At 39.0% G+C, this 18,146-nt stretch overlaps 1 protein-coding gene across 1 annotated transcript in view; it reads left to right on the forward strand.

The window, feature by feature from the left end:
- The first annotated feature begins 1,184 nt into the window (after positions 1 to 1,184).
- The window catches only part of LOC145488079 (PHD finger protein 14-like), a 17,259-nt gene continuing 297 nt past the window's right edge, over positions 1,185 to 18,146 (forward strand). Inside the window, 27 exon segments of the mRNA XM_081466861.1 lie at positions 1,185 to 2,341; positions 3,673 to 3,807; positions 5,566 to 5,822; positions 6,129 to 6,202; positions 6,628 to 6,683; positions 6,884 to 6,990; positions 7,333 to 7,388; positions 7,848 to 7,959; positions 8,491 to 8,585; positions 8,833 to 8,881; positions 9,005 to 9,070; positions 9,198 to 9,266; positions 9,391 to 9,469; positions 9,871 to 9,915; positions 10,297 to 10,349; positions 10,596 to 10,674; positions 10,904 to 11,010; positions 11,222 to 11,317; positions 11,519 to 11,604; positions 12,157 to 12,288; positions 13,219 to 13,354; positions 14,136 to 14,231; positions 14,918 to 15,078; positions 16,203 to 16,257; positions 16,837 to 16,890; positions 17,665 to 17,830; positions 17,833 to 18,146. The exon segment at positions 17,833 to 18,146 is cut by the window's right edge and continues 297 nt beyond it. Of these exon segments, the coding sequence (XP_081322987.1) occupies positions 2,293 to 2,341; positions 3,673 to 3,807; positions 5,566 to 5,822; positions 6,129 to 6,202; positions 6,628 to 6,683; positions 6,884 to 6,990; positions 7,333 to 7,388; positions 7,848 to 7,959; positions 8,491 to 8,585; positions 8,833 to 8,881; positions 9,005 to 9,070; positions 9,198 to 9,266; positions 9,391 to 9,469; positions 9,871 to 9,915; positions 10,297 to 10,349; positions 10,596 to 10,674; positions 10,904 to 11,010; positions 11,222 to 11,317; positions 11,519 to 11,604; positions 12,157 to 12,288; positions 13,219 to 13,354; positions 14,136 to 14,231; positions 14,918 to 15,078; positions 16,203 to 16,257; positions 16,837 to 16,890; positions 17,665 to 17,830; positions 17,833 to 17,873 (2,511 nt within the window). The 5' untranslated portion in view covers positions 1,185 to 2,292 and the 3' untranslated portion in view covers positions 17,874 to 18,146.

Below are 18,146 nucleotides of genomic sequence, written 5' to 3' on the forward strand. Positions count from 1 at the left end.
AGCCATGTCAGAAGTAGCTAGCTATTAGTTTCTAAAGAATCCGTGGTGTTGCATCAGAGGCCAATTTATCTTTGAACTTTTTCACTTCAGTTTCCGGACGTGGCTGTGGTTTCAGATTTGAGCAAAAATATTGGGGCGTCGACGGATTTGGTGAAAAAAAGAAACGGATCGGCGGATTTGCATACCCCTATTCACCTCCCTCCCGCTGAAATATTTTTCATTTTCAGTCGATCTCTTGCCCACTCGCTCCTAGTGATAGGAAACGAGACACCACTCCCCAACCCACACCCCAAAAGTAACGTGGGTCGTTGAGCTTTTGAATCGGACCGAATGGGCCCATCACCTTGGGGTGATGGGGTCCTGTCACAAAACAAAATGGCAGCTATTGCATTATATCCCAGATAGCACCAGGCACTAATTGTAGGAATACTAAAAATATATATATATACATTTCGCCGATAAAAGTAAAATATAAAACTTTAAGGTAAAAAGCTGTTGAAATTATGAGTCCAAACGTTTCCGATCTGTTTGATCATCATCAGAGTTTCTGAGTCTGATCATCATCAGCGTGAAACTCTGATGATGATCAAACAGATCGAAAACGTTTAGACTCATAATTTTAACAGCTTTTTACCTTAAAGTTTTACATTTTAAAAAAAATGTTGTCGGTATTTAAAGCACTCCCCCCGGGGGCGGGGGATAACACTCTGCGCGCCTGGCACTTTTTTTGTGTTTAGTTCAGCCAACAAAAAGTGACGTCATCCGGTAAAAAGGGGCTGCGCGCGGGAAAATGTTTTTGAATGCAGCATTTGCGTTCTCTCGGTGAGTAAAATGGCGATATTTAGCAATCGGCTGCAAATTTTAAGGTTGTTTTCTGGCAAACTTGAGAGAAAAGTATCTTCTTCTTAATCATTTTATTAGTTGAAAGAATATCTTTGCTAGTAATTCATAAACGAGTTGTTTCGTGTGTATGTTTTCTCACGAAATGTCTTCATTTCTCTGTCGTTGAATCACATAGAAGACGTTTGTTTTCGTCATAACAATGAGTTCAAGGTGAGAAACACTTACTTAAAATATCCTATTCTTTTAGGTGGGTGTTTTATTATGAGGAAGTTTCAATGGAAGCGTTCTACATGAGTGGGAACCCCATTAACAGAAAGCCGTTTTTCGTACGGTAGCTAGGAATGTGAAGACTGTTTTAAACTCTACAGTAACTGCTTGGAGACGTTGTGCACCGGCATATATAAACGAAGCGCTTCCTCTTCTTTCTCACTGATTCACACTGAAATGGTACAGCAAACCCAATTTTATGCTTTTTGAACCCGCATTGAATTTTTTTGCCTATGTTGCGATCGCTTATAAAGTGACTAAACCGTCTTCTTTTCTCTCGATTGCAGGTCAAAGTGGACGGATGGAGCTCCCTTGGAGCCTCGAAGGAGGTCTGGAAAAGCAAACGAAATAAAGGTGATCTCGGAAAACCTCACTGGAAAGTCTACTCTCCTTATAGGGGACTCCATCACAAAAAACATGGAAAGGTTTGCTCCCAGCTAAGCCCGATTTTTCCCCGCTTCCACAGTGTTAAACGCAGGCATCGCGGGCTACACTGTGGAAGCAATCCTTTACAGAGTCGAGGTAATGAACATCGCTTCCCCTGTCTCTCATATCTCTCTCCTCTGTGGCACTAATAATTTATGTTCACATTCTCCTACCACCACTTCTTCCACACTGACTGAAATTTTATTCAGTTTTACTGCGACGAAAGTGTCCAACTGTACATATCCATTTATTTCCAATTTTACCACGATTCGACCACCTTCTAACACACGTTGCTGATACTAACTCTTGTATTTATTTTCAGGTGCAAGCTCACGTGCAGCTCAGCCCTTGCCATCACGGTCCAAAACCTACCTCTAGCCAGCCAAAGCTGAAATTCAGCTGCCCTAAACCCAAACCAAAATCTAACCCTACCCAACCAAGACATAAATTCAACCCTACCCAGCCAAAGCCAAAAACCAACCCTACCCAACACAATCAAAAACCTAGCCCTACCCAGCCCAGTACAAAATGTAGCCCCACCTATCCCACCCTGAAAGTTAGCCTAACCCAGCCCAGTACAAAACCTAGCCCTGACCAGCCCAATCAAATACCAAGGCCTGACCAACCAAATCAAAAATCCGGCCCTACTCAACCCAGTGAAACACCTCGCCCTACCCAACCCTCTCCGACTCCCTCCTGGAGCTTCTTTCATGCTCTAGTGCCCAGCCTTCCCGCGCGGTTGACAATCAATCAAACATGGCGGACAAAGAAAAGATGGAGAGTGATAGTTTTCTAAAGTCTATTTGTAAGTATCCCTTGGGCCATGAATGGATTTTTGCTCTAGCGCCATATCTTGCTTTCAGTAATAAGTAAGGATAGGTGCAGTGAAGGGTTTTTGCGATGTAATAAGTTTTGATTTCGTTCATGGTGGAAAAGTTGCATTGCGGCAGTCGCAAGTTGATGATTTTGCCGCATGTCCAAAGTATTTCAACTTAATCACAATGCCATGCTTTGTCTCCGCTCCGCTCATAAATTGAACTCAAATGCTATGCTTGTGAACAAAAAGAGGAAAACACGAAAAAGTCGCGTGTTTGCCTTGTGTCTTTCATCCACGGACGGCTGACTCTATACATTTACAAAACTTTGGCAGCCTGGTACCGAATGATCAGAATTTGCTAATACTCCTATACCAAATTATTTCAATTTGTTGAAGACTGTTCATTTTCAAAAATCCGATCGAACTAGAGAACAACTTTAACATACACTATACTTTCAATGTTTTTTTTTCCCAGCCATATTAGGGAGATACGCCAAATGATTTGTAGAAAATCCTTGGTCTTGGAAACTTCCGACACTGAGGGTCACTTTGATGAGACACAAACTTTCGTTTTTGTGTGTTTTCCTCTTGGTGTATAAAATCGATTGTGTCTCAATCTCATATTTTCAAGCTAGGGTGTTTGTGTCTTTGTGATCTTTCTTTCAAAACACATGGCACACAAAAGAGGGGGGGAGGCATTGAATGAAGGGTGGTGGGGGTCGGCAGACACTAGAAAACTGCAGAAAACTTAGACAGAGACTGTAACTCTGCAAAAAAAATTCAGAGTATCCTGGACTATCAACTCATAGCAGTTACTACTTGGCCCATTCAATATCATGGGAATTGCAAAGAAGAGTTTAAATTTACTTTTGCATGTAATTAGGAGAATTTTGAATTTTTTTATGAGGAATTCCAAGAACAGGGAAGAAGAATTACCAGATTGTGTTACTGAGTTTGTTGTAAAGGAAAGGAAAAAAGTGCTCCAGGTTACTTTGCCTGAAAAGGTTTCCCTCACCCCCAGGGTAAAATGATAAAAACCCTCATTTGTGCCAAACCCAGATTTGTGCCAGTAGTTGGTCATTTCATATCTAGTCCCCAAATCATATTGGAAAGATCTGTTAATTGAAAGCCTAAAATTATTTGGTGTCATCGTTACATATAATTTGGTAGACCATTGTCTATAGCTTTTGAAACATGTTTTTTTCCTTAATTTTCTATCAAGCACTATTATTCCTCTGGATAAAGGTAATATTAAACAAGTGTTGACTTTGTAAATATAAATGTATTTGTTTTTTTTATTTTAACTGGTTTCTTTGCAGTAAACAGAGGTCCAAACAAAAGACAGATCAAACCTGCTGGGAACAATTCACTTCTTCAACTGGCTCTTGGAGAGGATAGTGAAGATAGTGAAGAGGATGCCGACTTTGAGCTTAATGATGATGATGATGATGAAGGTGCAGCTCAAATCAAATCAAGTTTATCTGTTGATAGATTGATTGATTGATTGATTTTTTTTGATTGCTTTGCATGCATTGGAATACCTTCTCAAGAACAGTCATTTCTCTTGTTCTGGACAATTTATAATACCTTGAAATCAATTGAAATGTTGATTTTATTCAGTCATTGTATTAGGGCTGGGTCGCACTAGAGCGAATTCAAGCCAATTTTGTTTGTATAAGTAATAAATCTGTCAACAAGTAGCGTAGAATAAGTGCGCCTCCCAGTTTAAAAAACTTGCCAAATTTTTGCAAAGTGCCAAAATTTTGCCAATCTTCAAAGAAGCAGAAGTGCTGCCTCGGAGGCTTCCAAAATTTGGCAAAGCAAACAATGTTGTTTTTTTTTAACCATTTAACTGTCATATTTCTTGAAACATGTCTGGATAAAATTACGGCAAGAAAATAACTTTGACTGCTAGTCCAGTTTGGTGCGTGAGATGGCAGGACAAAATCATTTTTTACCCAGTTCATCTAACACTTTTTACAGTTATTTCAATGCAAACGAGGAATATGAGCGGTGTTTTTATTCAAATTCTCATGACTTGTAACCTGGATCAGGTTACTGGCAGCAATTTGAAGAGATGGCTTCAGCAAGACAATCTTCTTCGATCGCAAGTGGTGCAAGCAACAACACAAACGCAAGCCGAGCAAAATCTGCTCGTCCAATCATGGGCCGAAAATCATGAGTTGCTGTAGAGCGGAGAGAAGAGCATGCAGTGTGGAGAAAAATCTGCGATGAGTTAAGCTCTCGCATGAGATCTAATAAATTACTTAATTGAGAAAAATAGATCTTGTGATGTATATTTCGATCGGTAACGTTTTGGTTCCAACATGTTGGTCTAATGCGACCGCTGCCAAAATTTGGAAGATACAAAATTTTTGCCAATTTTTTTCCTCACCAAATATTGGAAATATTTTAAACAAACAAAATTGGCTCTGGTGCGACCCAGGCCTTATTAACAAAAATATACTCTGAAGAATATAAGAATTTTTTACATGCCTTCTATTCAAGGTTGCTGTACAGAAAGACTCCTTCACTCCAACCGAAGTACTCCTCTCACCTGGCGGTGCTCCTGGCCCCACCACATTCCTTTTTCTCAGAGAGTTCTATGCAAGAATGTTGTTATTGATAATTATTATCATCACTTGCTGAGTTTCTGTGCCATGTGATCAATGCAACTAATCTCTCTCCTCCTGTACATTTAAACAGTAGAACCCTGTTAATAGGTCACCATAGGACCATGAAAATTTGACCATAATAACAGGGTGGCTGTATTCATGGGTCAGGGTCAAATTTCTATTCTAAAAGATGTCTTGACAGACATCACAATTGTGACTGTTCTTCAGTTAATAAACATGCAAAATCCAGGTACAGTTCTTTAAAAATGTTGAAACTTCAATCAGTACATACAGTATTAATAATGGAAAGATGAACATAACTGGTTCGAGTGGCCATATTAACAAGGGTAAAATTATAGAGGATAACACAGGTTGGGATTTCAGAATGTGGCGGTATTAACAGGGTGGCCAGATTAACAGGTTTTCTTATAAGAAAATGTATGAGCATTTCACTGGGTCAAAAATGACTGGCCATAATAACAAGGTGGCCATACTAATGAGGTGACTGTAAAGCAGGTTTCCACTGTACCCACCTATCTTGCATCTTAAGGCAACTGAAATAGCTCAATCCAGTCCCTGCTTATTTCTGTTATTCAGGAGGTTCAGGTTCAGATGAAGAGAATGATGTCACCGAGCAGGAACAAGACAGAAGTCAAGTTACCAAACAAGGCGAAGACGTCAGCGACGACGGTGATGATGACAATGACAACGTTAATGAGGATGATGACAATGATGATGATGACGATGATGAAAGTGAACTTACAGGATCTGTTAGTGCCTTTACGGTAGGAGACTTGATAGAGGCTATGAAAACCAAGAAGAAGGCTGCAGCTCCTAGTCAGCCTAGTTCTGTAGTAAGTAATTTATCTATTTCAATAGCTGTTGGTAAAGTGCTCTTCTCAGGTGATTATCACCCAGATTACCACCCTGGAAATATTGTTTGGAGCATTTCAGAAGTGCAAGAAGCACTCAGCTTGACCTCAGGGTCCTCAATGCACTCCTCCTACATGTATGTCCTTTAAAAATCCAGGGTTGATACACATAGCAAAGATCTATGCAATACTAAATTTCTTACTGGGCATGCAAAACAAAGCATCCTCATTATGCTTTGACGATAATGATTGAGATCTACTGATCTACCAACTTCTTGTTTCCTGCAGGCATCAAGTGAAGTTTCTGCTTCATCTAAGAAAGTTGACATATTAATCTGTGGAGTGTGCTTAGATGATGTGAGGTAAATGTCAGTAAAAATCAAAGAAATCGTGGTCATGGTAAAAAAACAAAAATCAATTTTGCTTAAACTTTGTCAGTTTGTAGGGCTAGGTGACTAAGTGAAAGATTCCAGGTTACTTTTTGGAAAATAGTTACTGTACTGGAAGAAATTTTACATTGCTGTGAATGGTTCTCAGGATTATTTGTGTACATTGGTCCTTCCTGATTCAAGATATGTTGTTATTTTATTCTGCAGTCAATCATGAACAAAGTGAGGCTGTGATAATAATACTGTAAACTATATACACCTTCTGTTAAGTAAAAAGTCTAAAATAAGGGAACCAGAAAACATGTTCTAGCAAGAAGCACAGGAAATGTTTTCCAACCTTTAATTAGTTCTTGCTGATGTAGTGACTTGTTGTCTCTACCTGGTTTTTGTTCTGACAGTGATGAAGGAGATGAGATAGTAGAATGCGACAACTGTGGTATCACTGTTCATGAAGGTATACACTATTATAATTATATGATATTTGCATGGCACAGGCACCTTCCTTAGCTTCAGTTAATGTTATTTATTAGTGACTGAGGAGGACAAGTTGTGTTTGCCATGAAAGCAAAATTAGAAACGTTGCTTTCTTTTGTATATACATTATTGAACTTTTATCACTGTGTTGAATATATTTACGACGAAAATATATTCCAGGTTGCTATGGTATTAATGATGAGGAGAGTGATTCTGGGAAGAGTAACGACACAGATTCACCCACTGAACTGTGGTTTTGTGATGCCTGTAAGACAGGAGTGCAACCAGTAAGTTTAATTTTTCACATTTTCTGCTATAATATTTGCAATTATGTAGTACCAGAAAATTTCCGTGTCTCCCCCATGGAAGGGGCTTCTCCTAAGACCCTACCACCCCTCTGGAAACTCCAATTAAGCTTTGCACTGGTTTACATTTCTTTACATTTTTTTGGTCTTAAAGAACCCTCCACCCCCAGGAAATTCCAATCCCTTCTGTGGGGTCCAGGGAGTATGGATATTTTCTGGAACTGCACATTTGCTGGAAAAAATTAACTGTTTGCTTTGACTCTTTTTCTTTTAAAATAAAAATAAATCATTGTTTTGTTGTAATATTGTTCATTTATTTTACAGGATTGTGAATTATGCCCAAATCTTGGTGGAATTTTCAAGGAGACAGATACTGGGCAGTAAGTGAAGGGCAGGCTTTTTTTTCCTTTTTTGAGTGCCTGCCCCCCCCTATGGACTTTTGTTGTAATCAACACATTAAAATCATTATGCCTTAGGTAGATAGCCTAGAGCTTGCTCTAAAAGTTAGATGTCTGTTTTGTTGAGCATTTTGCTGATCAAAGAAGTCATCCAAAAGATGACATCCGCCATCATTTAGGATCTTTCATATTACATTTCAGATTTGTCTTCCCTGTTCACTGATAATATAAGACTTAAAACTTTCAAGTTTGGCTTGGATTCTTTGAAATGTTACCTGCCTCTTGTAAGCTGTAATGTAGTTTTTAGTTGTTTAATTAAAGGGACTATTAATATTTATCCCTCACTGGTTAATAAAATAATAGTCTTTTGAAAGTAAACTGGTAATATTTCCCAAACTGTTTGATGTTATGTAAACTAATATGCTTGATGTATTTGTCCAGGTGGGTTCATCTGTTGTGTGCTCTGTATACTCCAGATGTGGCATTTGTCAAACCTGAACAACTTCAGTGTGTCACTTTGTCCGAAGTGCCACCTTACAAGTGGGGTGCAAAGGTAATTCGAAAATTATCCTTTTTATATTAAAGGTAAAACTAAAGGTGAAGTCTGTGTTTGAGCCAAGTGGCCCATACTGCCAAAGCGTATCACGATTTATGTAGCATGAACCAACTAGGAACATTTCTACTCCCCCTTGGATGGGATGCTAGTCCATCGCAGGGTTATCCCCAGCATTAAATTCACCGGTACCCATTTATGCACCTGGGTGGAGAGAGGCCCTGTGAGAGTAAAGTGTCTTGCCCAAGAACACAACACAATTTGTCCGGCCAGGGTTTAAAACCGGACCACACAATACGGAGTCGAGTGCACTAACCACGAGGCCACCATGCCTACCTTTTTACAGTACAAAGAACAAATTTATCAAAGGAACTTCCCACTCATTCACAGTTCCTGATCTGTTGCCCTAAAGTAATGCTTCTTTTTTTTTTTTTAATTGATGTTTCAAGAAATAAGGTTCTGATCATCTTGTGAGATGTCTTGGGTAAGGCTGAAATTGATGGTAATGTTGTTCTTGTTTTATCTGATTAGGATTGTAATCTTTGTGAGGATGAGAGGTTCTGTAGGACAGGAGTGTGCATTGAATGTGATGCTGGTATGTGCAGGACATATTTTCACGTCACATGGTGAGTATTACACGTATCAGAACCAGTGCCATATGCTTCTACATGTACATTTACATGTATGTAGAAATTAGCTATCCCCACATGAAAACGTTACTCAACATTTTGGTTTATTCACATTAATTTTGTGCTTTGACATTTTGTAACAGCAACCTACACATTGTATTTTTTAACATACAAAGCATTATGCTACATAATGTTAATAAAAACACGTTTTTGATTTCTTGCTTGTTTGGATAATTTTCTGCAGTGCCCAGATGTATGGACTTCTGTCAGATGTTCCAGAAGAATGCGATGAGGTACAGCTTTACAGTTAAAAATCAAAATTTATGGACAAACAAACACACGTAGTGCATGTCATCTTGTGCAGGACAGGTATATCAGACAGTGAATGTGTTGATGAAAGTTGTGTTTTATTGCAGGATGTTGCAGATCCACTGTTTGCACACTGCAGGCTGCATGCTGACAAAAGAACAACAGCAAGCAGGGTAATAAATGTACTCTGCCTATTGCTGCTTTTATACTCTTTCCATGGTGACATCCATGTTAAAGATATATGTACAGCAAAAAAAAAAACAAACACAACTGACTTTTCAGGTGTTTTTTTTTCTTTAGAGACGTACATGGCTGGCATATCAGTCACGCTATAAGAAAGCAGCTGAAAGGCGATCAGTGGAAGACAAGGTATGTGCCATTAAAATTCAGTAGTCATGACCGCTTATTCCTCACAAATGAGAGTTCTTGGTGGTTAAGAATAAAGGAGTAAGCTAGCAAGATAATACTCATACTGCATTCTTTTAATTAACAGCAAAGAGTGAACCACTGCTTGGATGTTATTCGCCAGGAGTTTCAGGCAAAAAGAATGAAAAATGTGCCAAAATTATACAGTAGGTGTCATAGTCAACTTTAGAGAAGTCCTAGGTCTGTTTAGGTCTTACATGTAAATAAAACAAGGTGTGTGTCACCCTCAGTGTCGGAAAGTTCCGAGAAAAAGATGCTAAACTAATTGAGGCATGATTTTTAACACTACTTCTGATGGCAAACACTTCAACTCTGCACCTTTGTAAATAAATGTGGCATATCGAGTCATACTTAAGTTTCTTTATTCTTCAATGATTTAAGGGCATCTTTTGGGAGAGTTTTCAGGCTCATGTATGCCCTGGATCCAGACTTGAAGCCCTCTATAGAACACAAATGATCTGTTGATGTAATGCATCACTCTTGCTCCCGTGCAGAAATCGTGCAAAATAATAATTATTACAGCTTTTTCGTGATTTTCTCTCCACAGCTCCCACAGAGAAGGTTCCTCGACTTCTGAGCACATGTCCTGGAGGTGAGAAATTTGTAAAAACATGTGCCGGCCAAGACAGTTATAAGCAATTTGCTGGAAATCTGGGTGTGAAACTAGAAAAAGAGGGAATAGGGAATGCACGATGAAAAAGATTTGTTGAACTCAAATTGATATCTTTTGTTAGTGTTGATGATTGTTACTTATAGAAAGTAGATCAATGTGCTCGGATCTTCGTCTGAGTGTAAAATTAATATTCAACAGTAAAATGATAAGGAATCAAAGCGGCAAAGCAGCAAGGTTAAGACAACTTCTTTTCTATTTCCTGGATTCTTTTTGCGTCAGTTTTTGACCCATTGAAGAGTGATAATCGGAGCTATTATATAATGGCTAATAAAGCTAATTAATTCCATTTTCTCTTCAAAGCATGTCGTCAACTGTTCAAGAAAGCACAACTTTTAGGCTACACCACAGGACAGGTACACTGTACACCAGTGCTTAATAAACTTACGCTACACCACAGGACGGGTACTCTTAGTACTTCAATCAATCAATCAGTAACTTTATTACAGTGTCGTAAGGTAAAAACTCTCTACTAACTGAGGACCCTAAAAAAGAAAGATTCTTCTACAAGTGCACAAATTCTACTTGCGTTTCATTGTGTCTACAGTTGTTAACGTTCCTTTCATGGCGTAGCGTAATGCTTTCATCGCTGCCTTTTGCAGACTCAGAGTGTTGTGAATGTCCGCCGCAAGTGGTTTGTTCAACCTGCTCTCACCAGCGAGTTTGTCAACTATTACCATGGTAACAGACATCACAAATGTTTTTTTTTCTAATTTTATGAATTCTCTTACTCCTTGTTATGTCTCAACTTTTGCGATGTCCTGCTTCATTGGTTTTAAGAACAAAGCAGTACTTACTGGCTTAAATACCATAAGTGGACGTTTCGGTTGCTGTTGCAATCTCCTTGAATTTCTTCAGCTAAAAATGTGAATAAGTAACGGCGTCCCTGATGTTTACTTTCCTTTTTCAGATCGCAGTGCCAGATTGAAAGAAATGCAGGAACGACAGGAAGAGCTTCAGTTGAATAACAAACGCCTGCAACAAGAGGAGCAACTCTTGAGAGAAAAGTATCATGAGGTTAAAAAAGCGTGATGTAACTTTAATTCTCTGTAAAACAGCGTGACATGGCTGTAGTTCTGTGTACATCAGCGTGACATACCTGTTATCAGTACACTGTAGTACTAACCATGGGTGGCTTTAAAACAGCGTGTTGTAATTGTAAGTCAGTAAAATAGCGCGACAAACTGTAGTCGGTTACTGTACAACACACCCATTTTCTTTTCCACAGTTGACAGAAACTATTCAGCTTCTCGATGAAGACATCAAAGAAAGGAGAGCAGAATCAACAGAATTCCACCGCTTCCTCTGCAAGCTGGCAGCCAAGGTAGTATATTTAATCGGTCTCTTTTCCAGTTTTGGATTGACTATTCGCTGAATAAGAGTAAACAGCCCATGTGGTTTACTTGGTCGAGAAAGTTTGGTGTTGTTGTTTTGGTCAGTTAATCCGCCAGCATTGGGTGAACTTCCATAGGCTTCAGCACATTGCGCTAACGTTATTGCTTGTCTTTGTTTTGTTGATCTTCAGGATCTAGCTAAGCCTCCCATATTAGAACCCAAGAAGCCAAAGCAATCAGCATCACGGACACCATTAAAACCAATCAAACTACACATGTAAGTCATGTCACTTTGTGGCCAGGCCAGTTTTGGGGGATTCATGCTGACGTCATTGTTTACAGTTTTGCTCATTTGCATACGACTTTGCGTACAGAAGGAAACATGTTAGATATGAATCGACTCCAGACAGCTAAAGAGCTAGTGAAACTTAATACATGGTGAATTTTTAACTCTTTGGGTGTAATATTCAAGGAGATATTGTCTTTCAAAAAACTACAAAATTTCTGGGAGGCAAAAGCGCTAATGAGATCAGATATTCTTTGTAGAATTTTGAGTTTTTAAACACGTGTTGCACAAAAAGTATTCAATACATCAGGCTCATATTCATTGGCAGAGTTAATCGTACTATGACCTTTCAATATTCAGAAGTGATTTATTTGTTGTTCCATCAGAAACTGAATTGCTTATGGTAATGAGGCAAATATTGTAAACAAGGATTCCCCTGTTGCGCAAATAATTTGGAGTTTGTTTACAACTGAGCTGGTGGAGAAGTTATTTATTTGCAGCGATAGATATTTAAATGCTTGATTGTTGTGTTTCATTTGTCAGGTGTGCGACTTGTAAAACAACTGAGAATCAGCATCAGTTAGTGCAGTGTGACACATGTCATCATCATTATCATTTAGCATGCGTGGATCCACCTCTAACACGCATGCCCAAGCGGTCAGCCAAGTGTCTTTGGTAGGTAATGGATGAGTGAAAAGTCTATCACTCATCGCTTATGAAAGGGAAATGAGATACAAGGCGTATTGGTTTTGCTTTTGCTTGTAGCGTCAGGTAAAGTAGTGATTACCAGTCAAGCTAATGGGATTCTATGTCATACAAACTTGTCCTGAAATTATCTCAAATCATAGATCTGAAATGTTAGCAAAACCCAAAGGAATGCTATAAAACATGCTACTGTTGAGAACTGATGGTCAAACGGATTGAAAACACGGATACCGATGGCGCTGTCGAGGCTTCCTCTAATCATTTCTATCGCTATAGCAAGATCACATATTCTTTGGGCGTCCTATATTAAAGTGGAGAATGAGAATTTTTGGGGGCGAAATTGAGAGTACATGGTGTCTTGCCCACGAACACAACACTGGACAGGTTTGGATCGGGGCAGAACGCGCCTGCTTACTTTCAATTTTTTTCTTTTCCAAAACATACATTACTTGCAAAAAAATTTTGATTTTAATTTCGGACAAAAATGTGCCCAAAAATAAAACCGACCCAAAAGCTCTGAATTTTTAAGCCTTAAGTGTCTGAAATATTTACAGTACAGTATAGACTTTGAAGTAGCTCCAAAATTCTTAATTTCCTTTACACCAAGCTTTATGGAGCGAACTCTAGTCCAGACGCTACTTAACATACGCAACGGCGCGATAAAATTTGTGTTAGTTTCTCGTCGGTGTGTTCGTAAAACCTTGAAGATGTTGTGAAACTATCGTCTTTTGATGTTGTCCCAGTCCAATTTGTGTTTTGTAACCGAAATATGCGAAATTTGTCCGAAATGAGATAAAAAGTGTCCTAAAATTAAACATCCGAAATCTTTTGCAAGTGATATAGTCCCTTAGTGATCTAACATGTTGTATGATTAACATCAGGAGTGGTATTCGTTAACAGGCAGTGTTCGGAATGCGACCCGAGTAGTAATGATGAAGAAATGGAAGTTGATCCACAGGACACCACGCCCATCTCACAGGGCCGCCAAAGACGAATCATCAAAGAACCGACCAAGTTCACTCCTGACAAGGGAGAGGTGAGGCAGAAGATACAGCGTGTAATGAAAATATGCTTGCAGGCATCTGTTCTGTTTCAGCGTCGCCACGATGGTCCAAAGAGAGCGATTAGTGTGTTTCCATGGAGTTCTTCGTCTTCGTCTGAGATTCCCAAGTCAATAGGAGTCCGCATGCGCATCAGATCAGTTGTTTAGAAATGATAAACATCAAGGCCAAAATGTTAACTGCACCTTCACCTATGTTTAATGTTAGCTACACCTAGCTAATTCACAGACCTGCCACTTAAACTGAAAGAAACAAAAATAACAGCTAAACATAGTAGGATTAAAAATCCCATCTGGCTGGAGGCAGACCAGTCAGCTATTTACAAGCATCACCGAAGAGTTGAAGTAGGGTCTACCGAGACACACTCCACCTTAATGGTCAGAGCGGGACATGAACTGAAGTGATCAATTAAAATGACTAGAAAACGTATTCTTTAATTAAATAACGTGAACTCAAATGCGAGCAGTCTCTGCTTGAAGACGGTTGCACTTAATTTAGTTCCTAGGGGAATTGCAGAAAAAAGCTCGCCCTTTATGGTCATGAACAAACGTTCACTCCCCAGTAACTCGTGCTGCGTAATTTAGTATTATTAATAATTTAGTATAATTAGTACAATTTAGTGTAATTTATAATTTAGCATGATTTGTGCTGCATAATTTTAGTATAATTTGTGTCGAACAATATTGCGAGTGATGTTGCACGAAACATTTCTGGGTAGGAGTCGCTGTCAGTTGTACTGTCCATCTTTTTTTATAGTCTAAAAAGCGCAAGCTGAACAAGACGTCCTTGAAACGAAAACCTCCAGCAGTGAACGAAGGAGGCAGTGACAGTAACACAGACGCCGCTAACAAAGTGAGTTCTTACTCAGATTGTCCACTTAGCTCGTTATATAGAAAACACAAACAGTCTGATGTGAGATAAACGCCAAAATATGAGACGAACTTCGAGAGTCACTTAATTTCTCATTATACTATCACACCGTTTTCCATGTATTATTAAACTTTTTCCATTTGCTGTACCATTTTTCAGATGTTACTTATAACAATAACTGTAGTCAAACCTCCACTAACAGCCACCTCTCTGCAACGGCCAATTTTTTTGGTCCCGGCGGACAGTCCATAAAATCACTCTTATTTTAACCTCTCTACAACGGCAACTGCCACTAAAACACGTCCCAGCCGGCTGAAATAACCTCTCGATTACGGCCACTAATCAACGACTGACGAACGGCGTATTAAAACGCCATTTTTTATTGTAAAAGGTCACCAAACTTGATCCGTACCGCGCGTCGTTGGTATTTTGATTTATATATGCTAAAATAAGCATTTTTTGACAAAAAATGTCGCACCCCGGAAAAAAAAAACAAAAAAACAGGTGCCATATTACACTCCTACCTTCCCATAACGGCCACCTCTCTACATCCGCCACTTTCCTCTGTCCCCGAGGTGTCCGTTGTTAAGAGATTCGACTGTATTTACAATTTACCTTTAGGTTTTTTTTTTTTTTTTCCAACACATGTACATTTTGCTCATGAATAGAAACCTAAAGTAGAATCCAGTGCTGATTCTTCAGCACCCAGAAGAGGAAGACGCCCAGGGAGAAGAGACGCTGAAACTGGGGAGAAAAAGAAAAAGCCAGAGGATGTTCGTACCGAGTGCACCACATGCAAACAGAGTGGAACTAACGCTAACCTTGTCAGGTACAAATCAACGTCTCTTACGTGACGTACGTTTTGACGTATTAATAGAGTGTCTTGGCAAACCACGGCGGCAACGGTGACGAGAACGCCACCAAACAAAAAGTTTAATGAGCAGAACAATGGCTGTGCACGGGCGTTATAAATCTTTGTACTTTTCCGTACCGTCATCTGAACGACCAAGTTCTGCGTATTTTGGAGAATGAGAGCGACGGCGGCTAATTTTTCGTATGTTCATTCGGAATTCAACGCCGGTGTTACATAATTAGTTTGAGCAAGTTCTGAGTCCAGTAGGCGTACTGAACAGATCTAGACACTTGTGAAATTCGAACATAAAATATAAATTCATTTTTTACTAGGCGTTGTCCTCGCGGTCGCCGTCGTCATTGCTTAAGCTCGGTAATGTTTGTTATGACTTTTTTTTATAATGCGCACAGCTACCTTCACATAAGCAATTTATCAGTTTACCCAGAGACACTTCTAAACCAAGAAGAAACAAGGGTGGTAACGATTATGAAAAATCCAGGCTTATTTTTTCAAGATACGCTGTCCTGTACTATAGTTTAATATTAGCTGAAATTCTGCAATCTAATTTTCCGTAATTTGGGGAGGGTGAATATACGAAAGATCATATATTTGAACTGCGGAGAAAGATATGAAGACATAACTGATCATCTCAGTTATATACTCAACTTGAGCAGTTAGGAAATTAAAGCCTGAAAAAGAAAAATCGGCTTGAATGGGATTCGAAACCATGACCTTTGCGATACCGGTGCAGTGCTCTGCCAACTGAGCTATCAAGCCAACTGGGAGCTGGTCACGTTGTGAATTTGTAATATACCCGTAGATGGTGAAGTTACATGTGAATATATGAAATATCATATCTTTGAACTGCGGAGAAAGATATGAAGATATGATTGATCATCGCAGTTGTGCACACAACTTAAACAGTTATGAAATTAAAACCTGAAAAAACATTTCACAACTCCTTAAGTTAGGTATATAGCTGTGATGATCAATCATATCTTCACAAAGGTTTGTTTTATGATTTCTATGAATACATACTTTCTTGATGACCCATGTTGAAGACTCTCTTGTCATTTTTGAACCGGCTTTATTTTTCGCAGGTGTGACAACTGCAAACTATGTTACCACTTCCACTGTCTTGATCCTCCAGTGAAAGTAAGTAATATTTTAATTCGCAGTGATTTGTACTCATACTTTGTTATTGATGATATTCGAAACTAATATGAAAAAACTATGGTTTCAAATGTTTTCGCGATTTACTCTCAATCAAACATTCAGAACTTTCTTATTCTTTTATATTCCACTTGCCACCCACCATAGTAAAGATACTGGTTTTAGCTTTTTTATATAACAAATCTAATTCGCACAAACCCTCAGTTTTATTGACTTTTGAGGTTTCTCGTTAATCGTTCCCATGGATTTAGTCATTGCCTTTGAAATACATTATACTAAACTTCAGTCTGTACCCAATAACTGTCGCTACAATGAAGAGAACAAAAACTTATTGAAAATGCTTGGTTTGGTCCAGAAAAAACGGCTCCTTCTTGATGTAGAAGACACAGTACACGTCACTAAGGAACACTTCCTCACAAACCTATTGTTTAAATTATTTTCCTCATTCTTTTGTCCTTCTGTCCACTATTGTTTTACGTCAGCTGTGTCTTCTACACCAAGTAAGAGCCAAAACAACTATATGGAAACACGTCTTAAGCTTAACTTTTCCTGGTTATTTAGGCCAACCCCAAGACACGAGGATATCAGTGGGTCTGCAAGGACTGTGATGAATCGGTAAGAAAAGCTCTGTAGCGAAGATTACTAAGTGTTACCTGCAAGGGCGGGGTGGAACGCACTTAGTGCCCCCCTGAAGGCAGGGTAGGCTTGGTGGAGAGTTCGGAATGGTCCTGTGCAGTGTGGGATAGAATGTACTTAGTGGCCCCTGTAGTGTGGGGTAGAATTTTCTTACTGTCCCCCCAAGGGGTTTGGGCCAATACGAGTTTGTTCTCTCTTGGCCGGTCACGTGTCGAAGTTACACATGGGTCTCATTGAATGCTTTACTTGCAAAAAAATTCAGACGTTTTTAATTCCAGACAAAAAAAGTGTCCGAAAACTAAACCGTCCGAAATATTTACAGTACGGTATAAAATATTTAAGTAGCTCCAAAGTTCTTAGTTTCCCTTATGAGGCGAACTCCAGTTGAGACATTGCTTGAGCTACGTAACGGCTTGATAGAATTTGTGTTGTATTCTCGTCGGTATATCTCCAAAACCTTGAGGGTGCAGTAAAACTATCATTTTCACAGATGCTACTTCAGTCTAATTCATGTTTTGTAGGTGTAAACTTACGTTACCTATGTTTCATCAGTGCCGAAATTTTGGCCGAAATTTGGCCGAAATGAGATGCTAAGTGTCCGAAAATTGAGCGTCCGAAATTTTTGGCAAGTAACGTAAGTGAATGCTGAGAAATGCTTGCGATTTTAAACTAGCTGGCTTGATTAACTTCACCTCGCATGTGTATCGGACCATTATGAAAAAACAATTTTTTTTTTAATTTCTTCTTTGTTAGGAAGGAGAAAGTGAAGATGCAGATGAGGAAGACACCAGTACTGCTGATAGCAAAACAGAGAGAAACATGAAGCAAGAGAAAGATGTCAAACAAGAAGGCAGTGAAATACACGGACAGAAAACAGATGGAAAGAAAGAAAAACCAAACGATATTGAACAGAGTTCGTCTTGACAAGCCCGGTGCAGAAAGACAAGAAGGCTATTGCTTGAAAGAACACGACCTTTTCATTACAGGATCTTTAATTATTACCTAGTTGAAGTTTTACAGAAATCAAGTTAACGTTTTTGATAGAAATAGTTTATTGACCACAGACTTTTAATTCAGAAATTCAATTGAATATTGGTTGTTAAATAACTAAATTGTCAAGGAATATATGCTATATTATAATTATCGTCAATACATTGACTTTGATAAGGACGGCTGTGTTTGTTTACGTTCTACACTTTGCTTACAACAAAGACATGTTGGATTCCGAAACAGAA

This window comes from Orbicella franksi, chromosome 5, assembly GCF_964199315.1.
Source record: "Orbicella franksi chromosome 5, jaOrbFran1.1, whole genome shotgun sequence".
NCBI classification, from domain to species: Eukaryota; Metazoa; Cnidaria; class Anthozoa; order Scleractinia; family Merulinidae; genus Orbicella; species Orbicella franksi.